At 39.5% G+C, this 20,121-nt stretch overlaps 1 protein-coding gene across 1 annotated transcript in view; it reads right to left on the bottom strand.

The window, feature by feature from the left end:
- LOC148044542 (uncharacterized) overlaps nt 1-20,121 on the bottom strand; it is a 305,580-nt gene that overhangs the window by 260,292 nt on the left and 25,167 nt on the right. Inside the window, exon 2 of the mRNA XM_087719342.1 lies at nt 4,955-5,076. Within this exon, the coding sequence (XP_087575468.1) occupies nt 4,955-5,076 (122 nt within the window). The remainder of the gene's footprint in view (nt 1-4,954; nt 5,077-20,121) is intronic.

The following is a 20,121-nucleotide window of genomic DNA, read 5'->3' as shown; positions in this document are numbered from 1 at the left end:
TAGCCCCCCTCCCCTTCCTGTGTGTGAGAAAGGGAAGGAGAGGAAGGAAGGAGGGAGGGGGGAGGAAAAGAAGAAGGGAGGGGGGGAGAAGATGGAAGGAGAAAAGATGGATGGAAGGAGAAAGAATGGAAGGAGAAGGAGGAAGATGGAAGAAGAAAGGAAGAAAAAGAAGAAGGGAGGGAGAAGGAAGGAGGTAGGAAGAAAAGGGGAAGAGAGGGAAAGAGCAGAAAGACAAAGAGGATGAAGTTGATAGGCAAGAGGAAGGGGGAAGGAAGGGAAAAAAGAGGGAGAGAGGAAAGAAGAAAGGATGGAACTAGAAATGAAAGAAGGGAAGGAGGGAGGAAAGGGGAAGACAGGGAAAGAGCAGAAAGACAGAGAAGGTGAAGGTAGATAGGCAGAAGGAAGGAAGAAGCAAGAAATAGGAAAGGAGGGAAGGAGAAAGGAACAAAAGCAAAGAGGAAGGGAGAAATGGAAGGAGCAGAAAGACAGAGAAGGTAGGCAAAAGAAATGAAGCTGAAAGAATGGAAGGAGGAAGGAAGAGAAAAAAGGAAGAAGGGAGTGAGTGAGGAAAGGAGATGATGGAAGGAGAAAGGAAGGAAGAGAGGGAAAGAGCAGAAGATGGATATGTTGGCATGAAAGGGATCCGGGCACAATCTCACCTGTTCCAAGTAAAGTTGCCTTTTGCAATTGGCTACCGGTAATCCTCGACTTACGACCAGGATTGATCCCCCAATTTCTGTTGCTAAGGGAGACGTTTGTTAAATGATTTTTGCCTCATTTTGCGACCTTTTATTGCCACGTTAAGTGAATCATGGTGGTTGTTAAGCCAGGAACATGGCTGTTTAGTGACCAAAATTACAATGGCATTGAAAAAAGTGACTGATGACAATTTTTCACACTTAGTGACCATTTTCACACTTAGCGACCGTTGTGGCATCCTCATGGTTACGCGATCAAAATGTTGATGTTTGGCAACAGATTCGTATTTCTGATGATAGTTTGAAATGGTGACAGTATAAATTATTGCTGGTGTAATACTTAACAATGGTTTTTAAGGATTTCTTTTATTTATAGAATACCTTTTTTATTATTTTGGGGGGATTTTTACTTTTAAATTGTTTATAAAATGTATTTACTACAAGAAATGTTCCTTTTTGCAAATGTGATCTTTGCAAATCTTTGTGATGCAATATGTTCAGACCAGGTTTATGTGTCTCAAAGTGGCTGCTATTCTATGGGCAGGCCAGGTTGGTGCAAGGCAGCTTTGCCAGATTTGGTGTGTTTCACCCTCATTGAATTTTATATCGTATAAAGAATGGAAGGAGGAAGGAAGAGAAAAAAGGAGGAAGGGAGTGAGTGAGGAAAGAAGAGGATGGAAGGAGGGAGGAAGGAAGGAAGAGAGGGAAAGAGCAGAAGACAGATAAGGTGAAGGTAGATAAGCAAGAGGAATGAAGGAAGAAGTGAGGAGTCTCGAGGAGGGGGAAAACATTTAGTGACCAAAGTTACAATGGCATTGAAAAAAGTGACTGATGACCATTTTTCACACTTAGCGACCGTTGCGACCATTTTTCACACTTAGCGACCGTTGCAGCATCCTCATGGTCACGTGATCAAAATTTTGTTTGGCAACAGATTCGTATTTATTCTGGTTTCAGTGTCCTGGGGTGACCTTTTGACAAAAAAAGTTTTTTTAATCAAGCCCCCCCCCCCCCCCCCCCCCGGTCAAGGGTGTCCCTCTTTTCCAATCTGAAAATCTGGTCACCTTAGAGAATGTTCACCTAACAATTCTACCCTAACAAATAAACCACATCCTATTCAGCTGAGAGCCTAGTTAACACAGCAGGTTAAAACAATGACTGGATTCCCATAATATACTAAACCACAAACCACATTACCCATTTTAACCTAGGCTATTGCGGTGGTGCAAGCCAGGCCTGTGAGTAACCTAGTTCTGTTATTACAACAGGGCAAAAACAATCCTTCTGATCATTTCAATATTTCCAGATGTAAACATGAGGGAGGGGACCAATTTGTTGAATTACTAATTCATAAACACAAGAGTGTCTCTACCAGGGGGTCATTCAGAGGGCACAATGTGAATTTCTGGGCCTGAAAGCTGTTTTCCACATGTTATTTTTTCTTATAAAAAACATATTTAGATGTATTTCATGAAGTTCCAAAACGGTAGACAGTAGAGTTAAATTACCCTGTAAGGGGGGGGAGGGGCTCTTCAGCCACCCAGAAGACCACTTTTGTGGAAATAAGTGATAAATAAATGCTCAGAAATTACTTGTATAAAAGTCTGCTGGTTAAAAAAAAGTGCTATGTTTTATATTACCCACTTATTCCTCAATGGAATTTTGCTCCATACATTAAAGGCAATGCCAGATTAAATCGGTGCTAGTTTAAATTTTGGCAAATGATAGACAAAATGTCTAATATTTTTAAAAAATATTTTTATTATTTTTTTAAAAAAATATTGGCCTTCCCATATATATATTTGCCTGTTTGTAATTTATCAAATGTTTGCAAACTTTAAAAATCTCATCAAGCAATTTCCAGTGTTTTCATTTCCAATTAGTCTTCATTATAGCCAGATATTATAAAACCTGTATACTTGCAAACATAGGCATGTAAACACATAATTACTTATAGAGATTTCTACCAACACAGACATACAAAAGAGAACGAAAGGAGGTGAGCTGGTTAGATAAATTATGACTGTAATTATTATACAGTATGCAATTCTAAGGAAGTCTAAAAAAGCATTTTGTTTTCCTATTCTACACACCATCCATCCTTTTGATAGCCATAAATCTCATCCAGTTTTTGAAAAGGATGTACTTGACCAGTCATTCCTTTGAAGACCCATACTTCTAATCTACTTCTCCAGGTCAATATCCCAACAAAAAATACGATGTGTTTTTAATTGCATCATTATTTCTTTGATTGCAGATTCTGCCTCCATCCCACACACAGATTATCAGCACGTGCCCCCTAATCTGTATTTATTGTTTCAGCATGGATTGACTGCCCAAGTCTTCACAATGCATTGCATGTGTATTAAAAAGTCCTATATGTTTCATTAGGTCCTATTCATTTCACGATTAAATCTTTCCCATGCAAAAGTTATGTTTAAAGTTGGGATTTCCATTTCCAAATTATTTCTAGAAAGGATTCCTTAAACATAGGCATAGTTACATATTTAAGTCACATGTTTCTACTTTGCTTTAAATTCCATGTACATGCATCTTTCTAAAATAAGTGTGCATTTGTTACATATATTAAATTTAAGTTTATGAGGTGTCTGTGTGCATGTGTGTGTGTTTCCCCGAAAATAAGACAGGGTCTTATTTTCTTTTGACCTCCGAAATAAGCACTTGGCCTTATTTTTGGGGAAGTCTTATTATTTTTGAGGTGCAGGAGGCGGCGAGTGTAGTCACTTCATGGCTGCTGCTGTGTTGCAATATTTTTTGGGGGGGTTGTTATTTTTTGGGGAGGGCTTATTTTAGCATATGCTCTCCAAAGCCCGATTAGGCTTATTATTTGGGGAGGTCTCATTTTCGGGAAAATAACAATACAGGAGAATCTAAGTACTAATAAATTATGCAAGATAGCTTATAAATGTAAGTGCAGCATTGTTAGGTTCTTCACAGATCCCTGTGGTGCACAATGGCCAAGTGATGAAATGTGTGTCATATGTGCACAGTGATGAAATGTGTGGCAATATGTTGACACAAACTCCCGCTCCTAACATTCTTGAGTAAAATATCGTGGTACCTGTACAAAAAGATGGAGCTTGCACTGTGATGTCAGGATATATGTTTGGCTATTTTGGTGTCACTTTAATGTCATTGATACTTAATGTCCACCTAAAAAAATATTTATTTGTACCAATATTTAAACATTGAGAATTAGAAAAAAACCCTTTGTTCTTAAATATATACTGATCAAAAGTCAGCAACGCTTTCAGGTTGCAGACATTATAACATGGTATGTATGGTCGCAGGAACCCCTCCGATTTTTGGACTAAATCAATGAAAATACTAGTTGCTGATTCCAACATAGATAAACTTGCAGCTCTGAGAGGTATCTCTAACTTAATCAAATCTGATGGCAATTTAGGAAAAAAATATGTGTTTTCTGCATTCACACAATACAATAAAGTTAAAATGAGTTGGACAAACATGATTTAATACTTGTGTAGAACATCAGGAAATAAAAATTAAAAAGGCTGGGGTTTGCATCTTGCGATTTCTCCGCGGGTTGCCCATGAGACCAATGATGAAGGAAGACACGGACACGAGTCTTCTCTCAGGATGAGACGACCCAGAGCATAGTCTGGATGACTCTTTTATTGAGCATACACAAAGAAAGGGTGGAGTTGCAAGGTCCATGTGGACCAATCATGGTTGTACAAGTCTATGGTATATGGTAACTCATTCACTTCCATGTAGACCTCTGAACCTAGAGAATGCCCAGTCAGCAAATAAATCTTTTACTAGCATGCAAACTTCTGACCCCTAGTTAATACTGCATAGTCAGCATGCAAACTTCTGACCCCTAGTTAATACTGCAGAGTCAGCAGGTGTAACCTCTGCCCTACTTAGTGCTGAGAGCTAACAAGTTGTAACCTCTGACCTTATGGTAAGTGATTACTGCTGATTCGCATAGCTATGCATGCATACACTTATGTTACAACAGCATCTGACATCACAATGCTTGTTTTACCATGTTTTTCATCATCATGGTTTGAAGTAGATGACTCTGAAAATTTTGCCCTTTCAAGGTTTCTGACAAACAATGTCCATCCAATATAATTGGGGGGAAAAACCAATGAAATCTTACCACACTTTTATTCATAATACAACGGTGACACATAGATGTTTCACTGAAAGAATATAAGACTGAAGATGCAAAATTGGAAGCCCAGTTTCTACATCAGTTCTCTTACCTTTTGTATCCAAGTGAAAAGACATTTCTGGTGAGCGAAGAGATTTTTGCAGTCACAGAAGTGGAGCAGACCGTCACGGCCCATCTCATCTCCTTCCCGGCAGATAAAACATTCTTTTGACTCTAATTAAAAAGATTAATAAAGTAAGAGAACACATCAGGTTTGCATCAATCAACTGCCCATGTGGTTCATATTATTGTAATTAAAAGTTATCTCTCAAATTGTTGGATGAAAGTGCCATGATCTGCAATTGAAAACAGATTGAAGGGAGTTTTCCCAACTTATTATATTTTAAACAGTCAGACTGCAGCAATGTTCTGGAGATAATATGTTTAAAACGGTCCTTAGAGGCAAAATGTCAGCAATCATATATTTAGGTCCTTTGAAAGGCTCCTTATAAAAATGTGTCTTGTGTATTTGTATTTCTTTAAAGAAAGATAGTAAAACATTAATATCAGCCCAAGTCCCCTTGCAATGTTCAACTGCAAATGATATTCTTTCGCTTTTACTACCCAATCATTAAATCACAAGAAATATCTCAGTTCTAACAATACAGTTCTATATTCCTTTATAAGGTCTCATCTCATAAAGGACCTTGAAGGCTCCAGGGCTAAAATTCTTTACTCTTGCTCTGAGTATGAGAGCTGCTGGTGTGAACAATACATATGTTGCATTCGGAGAGTCAAATCTAGACTTAGTAAAGTGAAATATGAACAAACTTTATGGAGTTAAACAATGTTTTACATCCAACTACATCCAACCAGGGAACACTGATAAATAGCTTCCAAGTAAGCTAAACATAGAGGGAAGATATGGTTAACTGCAGTGTCTAGATCAGGGGTGTCAAACTCAAGGCCCGGGGGCCGGATCTGGTTTGCAGAGTGCTTAGTTTAGTTTAGTTTAGTGTTATTTGTCTTGTATGCCGCCCACTCCCGAAGGACTCCGGGCGGCTCACAATAGACAAGGGAAGGGGGGATAAATAGACAAAGACAACACTTTAAAAACGCAACATTCACAATTTCCGTGGGGCTGGATGTTTCACAAGCCCCCCGGCCTGCTGGAGCAGCCAGGACTTGGTGGCGTTGCGGAAGGCCGGGAGGGTAGTAAGGGTCCCGATCTCTATGGGGTGGTCATTCCAGAGGGCTGGAGCTGCAACAGAGAAGGCTCTCCCCCGGGGGGTCGCCAGCCGACATTGGCTGGCAGATGGAATCCAGAGGAGACCTAACCTGTGAGATCTAATCGGTCTAAGGGAGGTAATCAGCAGGAGGCGGTCTCTCAGGTACCCAGGTCCGATGCCATGTAGGGCTTTATAGGTAATGACCAGCACCTTGAAGGTGCTTAGATCCGGCCCATGGAGCTGTCCTGGAAACAGCAAAGGATTGGCCCATAGTGCCTCTGCCAGTGAAAATGGAGCTCGCGAGGGCCATGGGCAGCCCTCCCAAGCTCTGTTTTCGCTAGCAGAGGGTTGCAGGAGGCACTGGCCAGAGAACAGGTTTGGAAGCATGGCACGCCTGGACCATTGCCAGTTCCAGCGACCCAGGCCGCCAAACCACTACTGGTTTGGCCAAACCAGGCCAAACCAATAGGAACCCACCACTGTCTGTACTGCTGATCCTCTCTCTAAAAGGAGATCAATCCATGTGAAATAATTATAGCAATTTAGAGTGTTTGGCATCAGTTTAGGCATCTGTCAAAATTTCCCCCATCCCATGTTAAGTGGATTGATTGGTAGGTGTTTCTCCACATCTGCTGTTTGGTAGTGAGCTGGGAAGATTATAAAACCAGAGGAACCTAATAATTCCTGGCGTTGATATACTCCATACATCAGAAATAAGGGTGTCTTTATTTGCCAGCTCTATACCTGGGTAGAACAGGAATCATCACTGGGCCCAACAAATGTTACACTGGTATAAAAACCTGCCAATTTAGAGACTAGATAAAGACTAGATAGCCTTTACATTGGCCATAAGGAAGGGTTTTCCCTGACTAGGGTCTATGTTAATTTGTAAATACCCCTGACAGTCTACCAAATGTCAGCCAAGCTATTTTTATCATGGTTAGTAGCAAGGAGTATATAGTATGCCTAACTGTTCGATACTGAGCACCCTTTTTGTAGTATTTGTAAGTTTTCCAGAGAAACTTGCTGGCTATTATAGGAAAAGTGAATTGTACATGTAATGGACCTTAATCTGGTCTAACAAGATGATTTACACAAAAAACACAACCTGACATTTACAAAGTGACAGAAGAAATAATAATCCACTCATTCCTATATTTGTATTGAGAAAACAAGATTGTCATGCACGCTGATTGCTATTTCACTTGCAAGTCAAATGCATGTTTTTAGTAATGCAATAGAAAAAGAATAATACGAAGAGTCTGATACAGAAAGCATACTAGAGTTTAATATATATATGACAAATTGTTCAAAAACAGCAAAATGTGACCCGACTCTAGTTTCACTTTTCATAATATTCTGCTGAGTAAGGACTGGGTATGTAAATTAAAATAGCCTCAGGATGCAGTACTTTTCACCTGAAATTCCAATTTGGTCGTTTTCTTAGAGTATAAATACATACACACAAACACTTCAAGAATTAAATAATGAAACTCTTGCTCTCTTGTTCTTTCAGATTTTTATTTTTAAGAAGTGAAACACACATTTCAGGTTGATCAACTCAAGCAGTTAAGAACAACCAGTCTATTACCAGCTAATAACTGCAATAAAGAATTGTATTAGTCCATATTTTTTTAGACTATCAACAACCTAATTTGCATAGTTGAGACTAATCAATGGATTGGAATCCAGTTAGTCTTTGATTTTAGAATAGAATAGACTTATGCACTAGAATTAGTTGGTTCATAAAAAACCTGCACACACAATGTGTGATTTTTAAGGGAATGCACATATCCAAAATCTTCATAAAACTGTGTTTAGGAAACAGAAAGGAAGTCTTTTTTGACGCAGCCTTTATAGAAGTGATATGAACCAAAGTAGATCTTTTCAACCATGTAATTTAAAGAGTATGCCCAGCTGATGGGATTCAAGGGGGGGGGGAGTTAAATTGCTTTAAAGAAAATAGGAAATACTGCCCATGCACAAACTCATTATTGGATGATTAAAAATATTTTAAAATATTTTCTATTTTTAAAATATTTTCTAATATTACCACTAACCATGGCAATATAATTGCTAAAACCTGGGTGATATTTGTTCCTATGAAATATGACTATGCCTTTAAAACTGTCTCCTATTATCTCAAGTGACTGCAGAAATAAACAAAATGACTTATTTTTTTAAAAAAGCTGAGAAAAAATGAGGCCTGGGGGGAAAAACATATAAGAAAAAACCTCAACCTATTTTTGAGTTCCAAGCAGGGATATCCTGCATGCAAAACAAGCACTCTAACCACTGTGCTATTGATATATCATTATAGCAAAGCATCAAAGCATCTTCAGGAAATGCTTTGAAAATGAATTGAGGGGACATTTCTTCCTCAATAAACTTCTAAGCTTAGTTTATAAAGGAAGTAAAACAACCCAACCAAATATTTTAAAACTACAGCAGAAAAACACACCTTGGAGTTGCCTCTGCAATGAAACAAAGTGAATAAGGAGTAATGTTATCCATTATTTCCCTTTAAAAAATGGGGACTAAGTGACCAGGCGGTATGGTTAAGCCCTAGATTTATGTTTCAATGCCGGATGTTGGCGCACCAAGCGCAACAGCACTGATTTGTATTATTTACTGATCGTCCAGATTATGCCACTGATAAAACTGTGTAGGTCATTGTCAACGTAGAGCATGACATTGACCCACTATAGCAATAGCAGTTAGACTTATATACCGCTTCATAGGGCTTTCAGCCCTCTCTAAACAGTTTACAGAGTCAGCATATTGCCCCCAACAACAATCTGGGTCCTCATTTTACCCACCTTGGAAGGATGGAAGGCGGAGTCAACCCTGAGCCGGTGAGATTTGAACTGCTGAACTGCTGGTAACAGTCAGCTGAAGTGGCTGCAGTACTGCACTCTACCCACTGCGCCACCTCGGCTCTATTGATATCTTTTTGTATTCCGTGGCTTTATTTTTTAATCAGTAGATGGACAGGTTTGTCTTTGGTGTTGTGCTTGGATAAGCAACTCATAGGGGGGAAAAAACAAACAGTGGATGAGAGTGGAAAGGCAAAAACATTCGAAAAGGAAGCGATGGTAAACCATAATAAAAGCAAACAAAAAACAAACAAAAAAATTACACAGGCATGTCCATAAAGTTATCAAACTCACTTCAAGAGATACCTTCACAATCAAATATTTGAATTTAGCTTTCCAAAATAGATACACTGGTTTTCAATGCATTTGTCTAAAATATTTTCTTCTTTGATCGTTTTTTTTGAGCAACGAACTCCAAACACTAGACAATAGCAATAGCAGTTAGACTTATATACCGCTTCATAGGGCTTTCAGCCCTCTCTAAGCGGTTTACAGAGTCAGCATATCGCCCCCCACAGTCTGGGTCCTCATTTCACCTACCTCGGAAGGATGGAAGGCTGAGTTAACCTTGAGCCGCTGAGATTAGAACCGCTGAAGTGGCCTTCAGTACTGCACCCTAACCACTGCACCACCTTGGCTCTACAAATACGTTCTGTGCCCCAGTGGTGGGATTCAATTTTTTTACTACCGGTTCTGTGGGCGTGGCTTGGTGGGTGAGCTTAGCTTGGTGGGCATGGCAGGGGAAGGATACTGTAAAATCTCCATTCCCTCCCCACTCCAGGGAAAGGTTACTAAAATAGATGGGGGTGGGGTCAGTCAGAGGTGGTGTTTACCGGTTCTCTGAACTACTCAAAATGTCCGCTACCGGTTCTCCAGAACTGGTCAGAACCTGATGAATACCACCTCTGCTGTGCCCCTAATTTGTGCTTCTACAGAATACATTTTGGCAGCTCCAACACCGTTGAGACTATCTAAAAAATGCATTGCAGATTACTGTTACATGCCTATCTCTTAGTCTCTATTTTATTACTAGTAGTTTCTAGAGTATCATCTAACTTGTTTTATCAAGATGCAATCAGAATTTAGGTTTCATGAAACAGGGAATATATTAGGATTAATAAAGTGCCTTTAAAAGAACCCCAATAAAGTTTGGATGTCACATTGCATATATTATTGCAATTAAACACTTTGAAGATGACTGTCTTAGAATTTATTAAATCTCATCCTTATTAACTAATGCTTAACTGATTATATATTTTCAAGTGTGGCTGAATGGAAAGCAAATCAAATTGGATGCTATTACAACCACTTTTAGATTTGGCATATAATATTCCATCTAAAACACTACAAGATTATTATTTTTAAAAAAGAAAAATATTCACCCAGTATTTATTAACATTATTTCTGAATTAATCCATATACCAATAGATTTAGCTTGAATTTTATAGAGAAATCAATTCTTTGTTTAGCTATACAATGATTAAACAAATTCTTAACAATTTTAATAGCAGAATTGCGGGGGGGATTAGGGTGAAGAAACAGATAAGCATTAAATATTGTGGAATTCTTAAAAATATTACTGAGAAGAGTGGCTAATATAGTATAGTATGGGAATTCAGACATGTCTTATAAATAACTATCCACAAAGTTGGGTGGTTGAGCACTGAAATGGACAATAAGGATTTTGAACTGAACCTCAAATAAATGTATACCATATTCCGTTCACCGCCAAGCTGGAATGGAGAAGATGGATTGATTATATTAAGAATAAATATGGGACTAAGAAATTCCAGATAGCTTATGAATGAATGAGCAAGCAAGGATACAATTTGCTTAAAGTTGGCTTTACAAAAGGGGAGTTAAAGTACAAGTGAGGGATGATGCTAAAGTCTGTTAGCTTATCTTAGAATATGGATCTTAATGTTTATACCCTGTATTTGCTCTGGGAGGTTGGGGGGGGGGAGTTGGGTTTGGGGGGGAGGTATATATTTGTAAAATATAAAAATTTTCAATTAAAAAAAACAATATTCTGTTCACCGCAAACATTTGGCATAATGAGCCGCCTGATAAACATCTGGATTATAGTTCTGCAATTATTTTATCTTGCCTATTTTGCTACCTTGTTCCAACATGGCTCTTGAACATACCCTGAGACCAAAGTATCAGGATAGGAGGTTACAGAAATGATATATTTCCCATTAACATTTTTTCAAGTTTTATTTATGTATTTACTATTATATATTGCAGTGTTTTACAAAGCAACCCCAGTGATTTACATCACACACCTACACCACATTATTTATACATTTTACAAATGTACATTTAAGAATTTAATAATATAATCAATTGAAATTAAATTAAAATTTAATTTAATGAATACTTAAATGCATTTATAAAATAACAAGATAGCATAACATAACCAGCAGATGGAGTCCTCTTATCCACCAGGCAAATAGCTGGGTTTAATCAGTTTTGGAAAGTAGCATTAATGGGTCACGTCTAATTTCTTTTTCATAGAACTGGAGCCATAACAAAGAAGCTGTGCCTCTTGGCATTTCCTTTCCTGGACGAGATCTACTTTAAATGGAATTGTCTACATGTCAGTGAGGTATCACCAATCTACTTCAAAGTCCTAGCTGGTTATCTATAATGAAACTGTTATAGCTGAATCTTTCACCCAACAATATGATGATATATGGGATAGCCTGACAAATCAAAACATTTTCAAAGTTAAAAATTTTGTTCCAGTCACATTTCATTATACTTCTTCCCTGGTGCTTACATAGGGCTTGTTATCATGCAAACTTCAGGCTGAAATAAAGCCAGCAATCTTCACTGCAGATTTTTTCAGTCTATTCTATAGAATAATATGCTTCCTATTTACAGAGAGTTCTTGTGTTCAGAATGTACAACAAACTACAAAAGCATGACTTTGAATGCAACTCTGAAGCTTACCTTTAAGCTAGGTGCACATTGATAGCTGATAAGTGCCCAGAGAATGATTACTAAGTAATTTCACCCCATTTTAGCATCTGTAGAACTAATTTTGCTAATCCAGAAATTCAAGAGAAAACCCACAGATAATTCCTTTTCAGCATCTTACATTCAAAATGCGAATCTGCAGAGATTTATGCAACACTTTAAAAACATGTTTGTCTTAGTTGGATTCTTAACAAGCCACACTGGTGGTTTCCAACTTCAGATGTTCAATACATTGCTGAGTTGCTGCATACTTTCCAAGCTCATTTCCAGGTTAGGTGTAAACATCTCTGTGCCCTTATATGAACTTTGACAGAACTGTTCCCACCAGCCAATGTTACCATATAACTCAAGAGGGTTCACCGACAAAAGGGCGAACGACAAAACCGCGCCCGACTAAACCACGGTGACAAAACAGCGTGTTCTAAAGCGCTCCGATGAATGAGCGCTGAATCGCGCCGACAACAGCGCGGCGACAGAAGCGCGCTGTAAACCTAAACCTAACCCTAAACGTAACGCTAACCCTAACCTTAAGTTAAATCGGCTTTCTGTCTCCACGCTGTTGGCGCCGCGCTGTTGTTGGCGCGTTGATGATGTCGCGGTTTTAGCAACGCGGTTTAGTCATTCGCCCTTTTGTCGGGTCACGACTCAAGAGTAATGTCTGAACACAATAATTGGGCTTCCTTTTTTCATGACATGATTAAGATCATCTGCTTATCCTACTGCAACAGGAAAGTTGATGGTTTACTGTTTACTTGTGCTATGGAAAAAAATAAGATACCAGGTCCAGATTGTAAAAATCGCACGTTCTCCTAGATAGCAGCAAAATATACCTAAAATTCTTAACTTTTTTGATGCTATCTACTGATCTTCCAGATTTCTTGCAGCACAAAATCTCATATTCCTATAAAAGGATAAATGACATGTCCCATTTTTCCTCATCTGCTTTGCCTGATTTCTAATGCCAACGGTATCTTCATTTCACTAGTGCTTCAAAGGTTAACAGTATGCTGCATTGTGTTAACTTCTCGATTGCTTTGTTTCCCCCTTCCTCAAATTATTCTTGCCTTTTTGGCCTCTCAGTGATTGAACAGATGTTTCCAGTGAACTCTTGACAAAGAAGCACATTCTCCCTCCTCCCCTCTGCACCAACATATTATGTACTCTGCACACTCCACTATTTAATCATGTCAGTGCAAAGAAGGAACCAGGAGGTACTAGGGCCCAACTAAAACCTCTCAAGAGTGATTGGAAATGCAACAGTTGAATGCTGTAGTATGAAAACAACAAGTGAAGAGGCACAGGTAAGTATGGTTTTGCACTGAACCATCACCTTGGAGCCAAGTTCTTTATTTTTAATTTTATAAAGCAATCTCAATTTCCTCTCTTTCTCAAGAAAAATGAAGGTGGGGGAAAGAGACTGTGATTATAAGCCCCTTTCAACCCTCCTCCCACTCCCTCCATGCAGTTCGGCTTGGTACACAAGGATATTGCTTGCTTCTTCATAACTTCTCTGCAAATAAAACGAGATTTTCAAGCAGACCACTTTAAAAGCCTTGAAGGGACTAAGCGAATGTGTGACAAAAATGCAACATATTAGTTGTTATTCCCTCCTTCTCAAAGGATAAAAAAAGATTCACTTTGAAAACAAGGGAAGAAACTATATAGTAGGAGAGGGCTTCACAAACACTTTCTCATTATTATTTTAGAGGAATATTGCAATAACCTTGGAAAAAATGTGGCACCCATTAGGAAAACGCAATCTTAGCCTAGAAAATATGAACTTAGTATAGGAAAGGGTGAGAAAGAAGCTCGAGATTGCCCCACCTTGACTTTCTTTGGTGTGAGACAAAGTGAAGACCTGCTGTCAGGCTTTCAAAATTCTGTTACTATAGCCTAAAGTAGTATGTGATGCCTGTTTCTTGACCTGGTCTACCTCAAAGGGAGGTATCTTTTTCCCTCAGTTAAAAACATATTCTGCATATATAAGTGTTGTGACTCAGCAGATGTCTTCTGTGAGTCTTTTCAGGATGCAAGATGACCAATGCAGCTGGGGCTCGTTAGTGGCGTATTCTGGTGATAAAAGGACGGGTGGTGCCACACCCTGGTTGCAGGAGTCAATGTTCCTTGGTTCGTTCAACGTTCCTTGATCCTCGGTCGTGGTTTCTTCGATGGACACTTGGAGAAGTGATTTGATTTCTGTAACCCTGATTCGTAGAGACATTTGAAGAAGTGCTTTGCTTTCGTTTTGTTCACCTTGTGTTGCCGTAAGTAAGATTTGTTTTTCATTCCGTTATCTTCAGGCAGAGACTTTAATTAGGTTTATTTTGGGCTCGCAGCCAGTTTGAGCCGAGAACTGATAAAGAGAGTTTGTTTGTCTGTCATCTGTTAACGAGCAAAGGAGGGGGGAACAGAACATATAAGTAGCCATGAAAGAGAAACATGTGCTCTTCTTAAAGATGTTAAGAAAATGCTTGAGTTTTATTATGTTTTGGGTATACAAGGTTGCATGACTGACTCCAAATCAAGGGTAGCAGATTAGGGTTGTTCTTGTCCATTGAAAAGGTTGAATTATTGAACATTTCTTTCAAGTCATTGCCCCATCCAAATGTTAAAATATTCTCTAAGAATATGGCTTCCAAAATAATCTAAAATTTAAGTTTAGGAAACTCTTCAAGGTTACAGTTGATTTTCCATGATTATCAATGCCTGGATCACGCCAAGTTACTTTTCTTGTAACTGAGGGCCACTTTCTTTTACAATTAGCTCAAACATTGAAGGTCTTTAGGATACAAGTCTATGACAATAAGCTAAATGAGGCTGAAAATTTGTAGCCTCTTTTTTATTATTATTTTTAAATAGATTTATGGTTTCATAAAAACCATCTTTAATTTACAGAGTTTTCCACAGAAAATTAGGATGGACATCCAGAAAAAAGGTAAAAGGTTTGCCTGGGGGATTGGGCTACATGAAGCATCTGATTATCCATATTTTTGGGATATGGCTCCATTGGAATAACAGCAGTGGTCAAATACTTTGGTTTTCATTATATTAATCTATAGATGAATTAGCATTCATTCTCTGTCCCTTGTAATATTAACTGCTTGGGTAGATTACTGCACAAGGACCACACAGAAAGGAGAATTATACAGAGAAGTTGCATCTCAATGGTGGAAATTTTTATATTAAATCTTGGAAAATTATTATATTTGATAAAGGCATAAATTATCCAATATTATGTTTCATTCCATATTTATTCAGTTCTATGCATTTAAGGACACACGTACATGTACATAAAATAAAATGTGCCACAAACGTAGGCTATGAGCTTTGGATTCCCTACTGTATGACTCAGTCCCCTAACAGTTTATGATTTATGCATCTTGCCAGTGGAGAAGTAGGCCATGCCAGCCTTGAAAGAACTATAGCTTGGCTGTTAATACACCTGAAGGACATGTTGCCCTATCATTGATTGGTCATTTCTTTAAAAAGGTAGAATCCTGAACAAATTCCTATAATATGTGTGGCCGGGTCTGGATGCCCTCCTGACCAAGGATATTTATACAATTAGAATAATTGTATAAATAATCCCAATGACATTCCAAAGTACTTTAAAAATTTGGTTTAAGAGATATATGCAGGAGATACTTAAAATTTACACATACACACACACACACACATACACACATATGGTAAAGGTTCCCCTCGCATATATGTGCTAGTTATTCCCGACGCTAAGGGCCAGTGCTCATCTCCATTTCAAAGCTGAAGAGCCAGCGCTGTCCGAAGACATCTCCGTGGTCATGTGGCAGGCATGACTCAACGCCGAAGGGGCACAGAACGCTGTTACCTTCTCAGCAAAGATGGTCCCTATTTTTCTACATTCTTGCATGCTTTCGAACTGCTTAGAAGCTGGGACAAGTAACGGGAGCCCACTCTGTTATGCGGCACTAAGGATTTGAACCACCAAACTGCCAACCTTTCTGATTGACAAGCTCAGTGTCTTAGCCACGGAGCCACTGCATCCCTTATAATTCCATAGAAATAATTAATAGAAATAAGCATAGCATACACAATAATATGAAATTGAAATAGTCCTGCAAGAAAATCTTGGAAGTATTATTCTAGTATTCATTAACATTAAATAAATACCATTTGTAAAATAGAAGTTTTAAACTACTTTCCTTGGCAAGTATCCTAATGTGTCGGATTACAGTTCCTAGCATCTCCTGTCCAAGTGAGTTTGCTGGGAGGAGATAATGTAATCCAATTCATTGCATTGGGAGTGAGTATTTACACAGAGGAACCAAAGGACAGTTAACCTTCTTTCTTCCAGAAGATTTTAGTATCTTAAAAGATTTGTAAATGTTTGATTTTCTGTAGGAAAACTTTACAATGAACGATGTTCCCAAATATGCCATCACATTTGCAGAATTTAGTGTAAGTGAAGATTTGGAAGAAAATTTCTTCTCTTCTCAGAATTTCAGAAGGCTGGCACTGGCATTTGCCCCTCCACAAATGCTAATGAAAGGCAGCATTCTGAATGCCTCGAAAGGTTGGCATTTACTAGCAATTTTGCCAGATTTGAATTCTATTCCTTCAATGTTGTAGGTCCCTCAGCGCATTGGGGAAGCAGACCTCAAATCCTCCATTCTCTCCGCTTGCAACCTTCCCTGCCAGCTTCACCACTGACTTTCTTGGGAAGCCAACAGAGAAGATTGCAAACGGCAATCATGTGATCGCAGGGGACTTGGCAACCACTTGAAAATACAAATTGGTTGTCAAGAAATGTGGCCATGTGACAAGGGGCGGTGTGAACATTTGTGACAGCTGGGGGTGCTTTAGGGCAGGGTCCACAACCCCTGGGCCATGGCCCGGTACTGGGCTACAGCCCGATGGGAACCAGGTTGCACAAATGGTGGGCGAGCAGACGAGCCTGCAAAGCTTGTGAGAATCATCCTGTTTCCTACCACTGCTGCTGCCTTCGCCAGGTTCCACCACAAAACCGCGGTCGACTAAAGCGCGCTCGACGAAACTGCGTACTTGACGTCATCACAGCGCAACGAAAAAAGCACGCTGTGAGTGGTAAAGCTAAAATTAACGCGTAAACCTAAACCTAACCCCCCGAAACCTAACCCTAACCCTAACCCTTAACCTAACCCTAACCCTTAACCTAACCCTTAACCTAACGCTAAACCTAATGCTAACCCTTAACCTAACCCTAAACCTAACGCTTAACCTAACCCTAAACCTAACCCTAACCCTTAACCTAACCCTAACCCTAACCCTTACCTTAACGTGAATCGGCTTGCTTTAAAAGCGCTTTTTAAAGCGCCCTTTTTTCTCCGCGGACGTTGTTGTCGCACTGTTGATGACGTCAGCGACGCGCTTTAATCGGGCGCGCTTTAGTGGACCACGGTTTTGTCGTGCCACGCCTTCGCCAATCTATAAAGCCAGGAAGGTTAGGGACCACTTTCCTTAGGCACTGTAAAGCCCTTGTTCTGAAGCTGTCATATGTCATAAATTAGGGACTACCTGTAAAGCCAGAGCGAGTCAATCCCACACTGACCTTAAAACCAAGCATGAATTGAGATAATCTTTCCAACATGCAATACGTTTTCCTCTTTTTGTCAGTCACACTTCTTAGGCACGTTGTAAAGTTTCAAACCTGCGAGGATTCCACAGCATCAAAACGTCTGATCGTGAGGGATTCCCCGAATTAGATTCAAATACTGCCTCTTTCTTTTTTTTCTGGAAATGCTATACTGGTCTATAGATTGAAGGTGTATGTGATCCACTTTATTGTTCTAGCTAAATGATTCAATGGCACGGCTGCAAAGTTTCAATCTTCTGCCAGAAACGAGGGGAAAAAACCCAAAACCAACTATGTACTCTTCAGAGGGTTTACTCCACTCGATACAGTTAAGCTGCCTCTTTTTTTCCTGTAAAATGAAAAAGACAAGCCAGAAACATTCTGCTTTTCTAATGTTCCAGCTGGAAGCAAACAAATGTCTTCTCTGTTCTCTGCTTTCCACCTACATTGATTGAACGGGTGGATTGTAAGGGTTGCCGCTATATAAAGAATGGAATTAGGGAAAGTGGAGGAACAGGAAAATTCAGAAAATTAGACTCTTTGATTAACACACCTCTATGCTTAATATGCACTTAAGCCATTGATCAGTTAATTGCACCAGCTATTCAATTAAAGCATTCATGCCTGTCACCGTATGCTCCGAAAGTACCATATATACTTATTATACACTTAAGCCATTGATCAGTTAATTGCATCACTTAGTCAATTAAGGCATTCATATACATGTCCTACGGTGTGCTGTAAAATATACCGCATATACTTGTAAGCTGCAAATTATATTAAGCACTGGCTGGTAAATATCTGAGATTGGTATTGAAGAGGTTGATTCATTAAAGCCAATTCTCCTTTCTTGGCTTTTTCCTAAACAAAGAGCTTGACACTCTTTCTTTGGGGGGAATATGGATTAATGAGTAAGAGACTTCCACGGGGTTCATATTTGTTCTTTCAGCTCTAGCACACCCTCTCTACAGCAACCACCACACACCTGCCACACAAATGTACAATACTGTAAACCTTGCAACACAGTTTTACAACACAAAATTCTCTTTCCCTCAGAAATGTTCCTATCTACAACCTATTGTTTCCAAGCAAGATATTTGATCTTCTCCTTCTCACCTGTCAGCCAGATCTCCGTGGCTATCAAGCATGATAATTTCTGCCAGTGCTTTTGAGAACCAATGCTAGACAACAATAAATCCACCACCTTACACATCCCTACTTTGCTTTCTTGACTCTGGTGTGCAAAGTTCAACAGTCAGGATGATACATAAAACCAGATGCTTTTTATTTTGTAATCTGGAAGACACCGAATGCAGCCATTATGGACCTAATTCTGTAGTCTCCCAAAACAGGAAGTGGTTTGAGATTCAGACCAAATGTGGAACATCAGGAACTACTTCTTCCAGATTTACCTCTAGAAAACTAGCGTCATAATCAATGTCATCTGGAAGAGAAAAATAATAGTTTGTTGTTCCTTAGAAAGTTCCATCCCTGGAATGGTGAGTTTTGCACAAACTTAAAGCAAACTCAAAGGATGTTTTCCTTCTTGTGTGAAAACAAACCTTAGTCTACTCTAGAGGATGAAACTGCATATATTTATAATTGCATACATGTATGTTATGCCTCTGCAAATCCAAGAATGAGTGTTGATGATGCTTGTGCAAGAAAAAGAAAAATTCTTCCGAACTGTTCCGGAAAGCACACTCTCATTTTAAAAAGCAAAGTAAATTGATATTGCTGTTTCATTTCAAGGCCTCTTGTGCAGTAGTAGGGTAAAAGAAGCTTCTACATTATGGGAAATGACAGACAAGACTTTACAATGACCAGAAAGCAGCTGCAACGTGCTCTACATGGGGCTGCCGTTGAAGAGCATCCGGCGGCTTCAGCTAGTCCAGAATGCGGCCGCGCGAGTGATTGTGGGTGCACCTCGGTTCACCCACATAACACCTATCCTCCGCGAACTGCACTGGCTACCTGTTGATCTCCGTGTGCGCTTCAAGGTGCTTCTTACTACCTACAAAGCCCTTCATGGTAGTGGATCTGCGTACTTGGGAGACCGCCTCCTGCCAATCACCTCCTCTCGACCCATAAGATCTCACAGATTAGGCCTCCTCCGAGTGCCATCTGCCAGCCAGTGCCGGCTGGCAACTACGCGGAGGAGAGCCTTTTCAGTAGCAGCTCCGACCCTCTGGAACGATCTCCCCGTGGAGATTCGTACCCTCACCACCCTTCAGACCTTCCGCACAGCCCTCAAGATCTGGCTATCCCGCCAGGCCTGGGGGTAAAGACCATAATCCGCCCCCACCCGAATGTTGTATGAATGTTGCTTGATTTTAATTATACATTGTGTTTTTATGTTATTGTATGTCTTCCCCCTCCCATACAAGTTGTTAGCCACCCTGAGTCCCCTCAGGGAAAAGGGCGGCCTATAAATAAACTCAACTACAACTACAACTACAACTAGCTCTTCAAAGAGAAGGGTGTGTTGTTTCTCCACTTTATTAAAGAGAACCATATTACCTGCACGGCATAAACCACTTTGTTCAGACAACTGAAGTCACTTTCCCACAACCCAATAATGTCCCATTTACACTAATTACGA

Source organism: Thamnophis sirtalis, unplaced genomic scaffold (genome assembly GCF_051295495.1).
Source record: "Thamnophis sirtalis isolate CommonGarterSnake01/CBP01778 unplaced genomic scaffold, rThaSir2_p1.2 scaffold_7, whole genome shotgun sequence".
Lineage (NCBI taxonomy): Eukaryota > Metazoa > Chordata > Lepidosauria > Squamata > Natricidae > Thamnophis > Thamnophis sirtalis.
The sequence above is the reverse complement of the archived record's forward strand: the minus strand, read 5'-3'. Positions and strand labels throughout refer to the sequence as shown.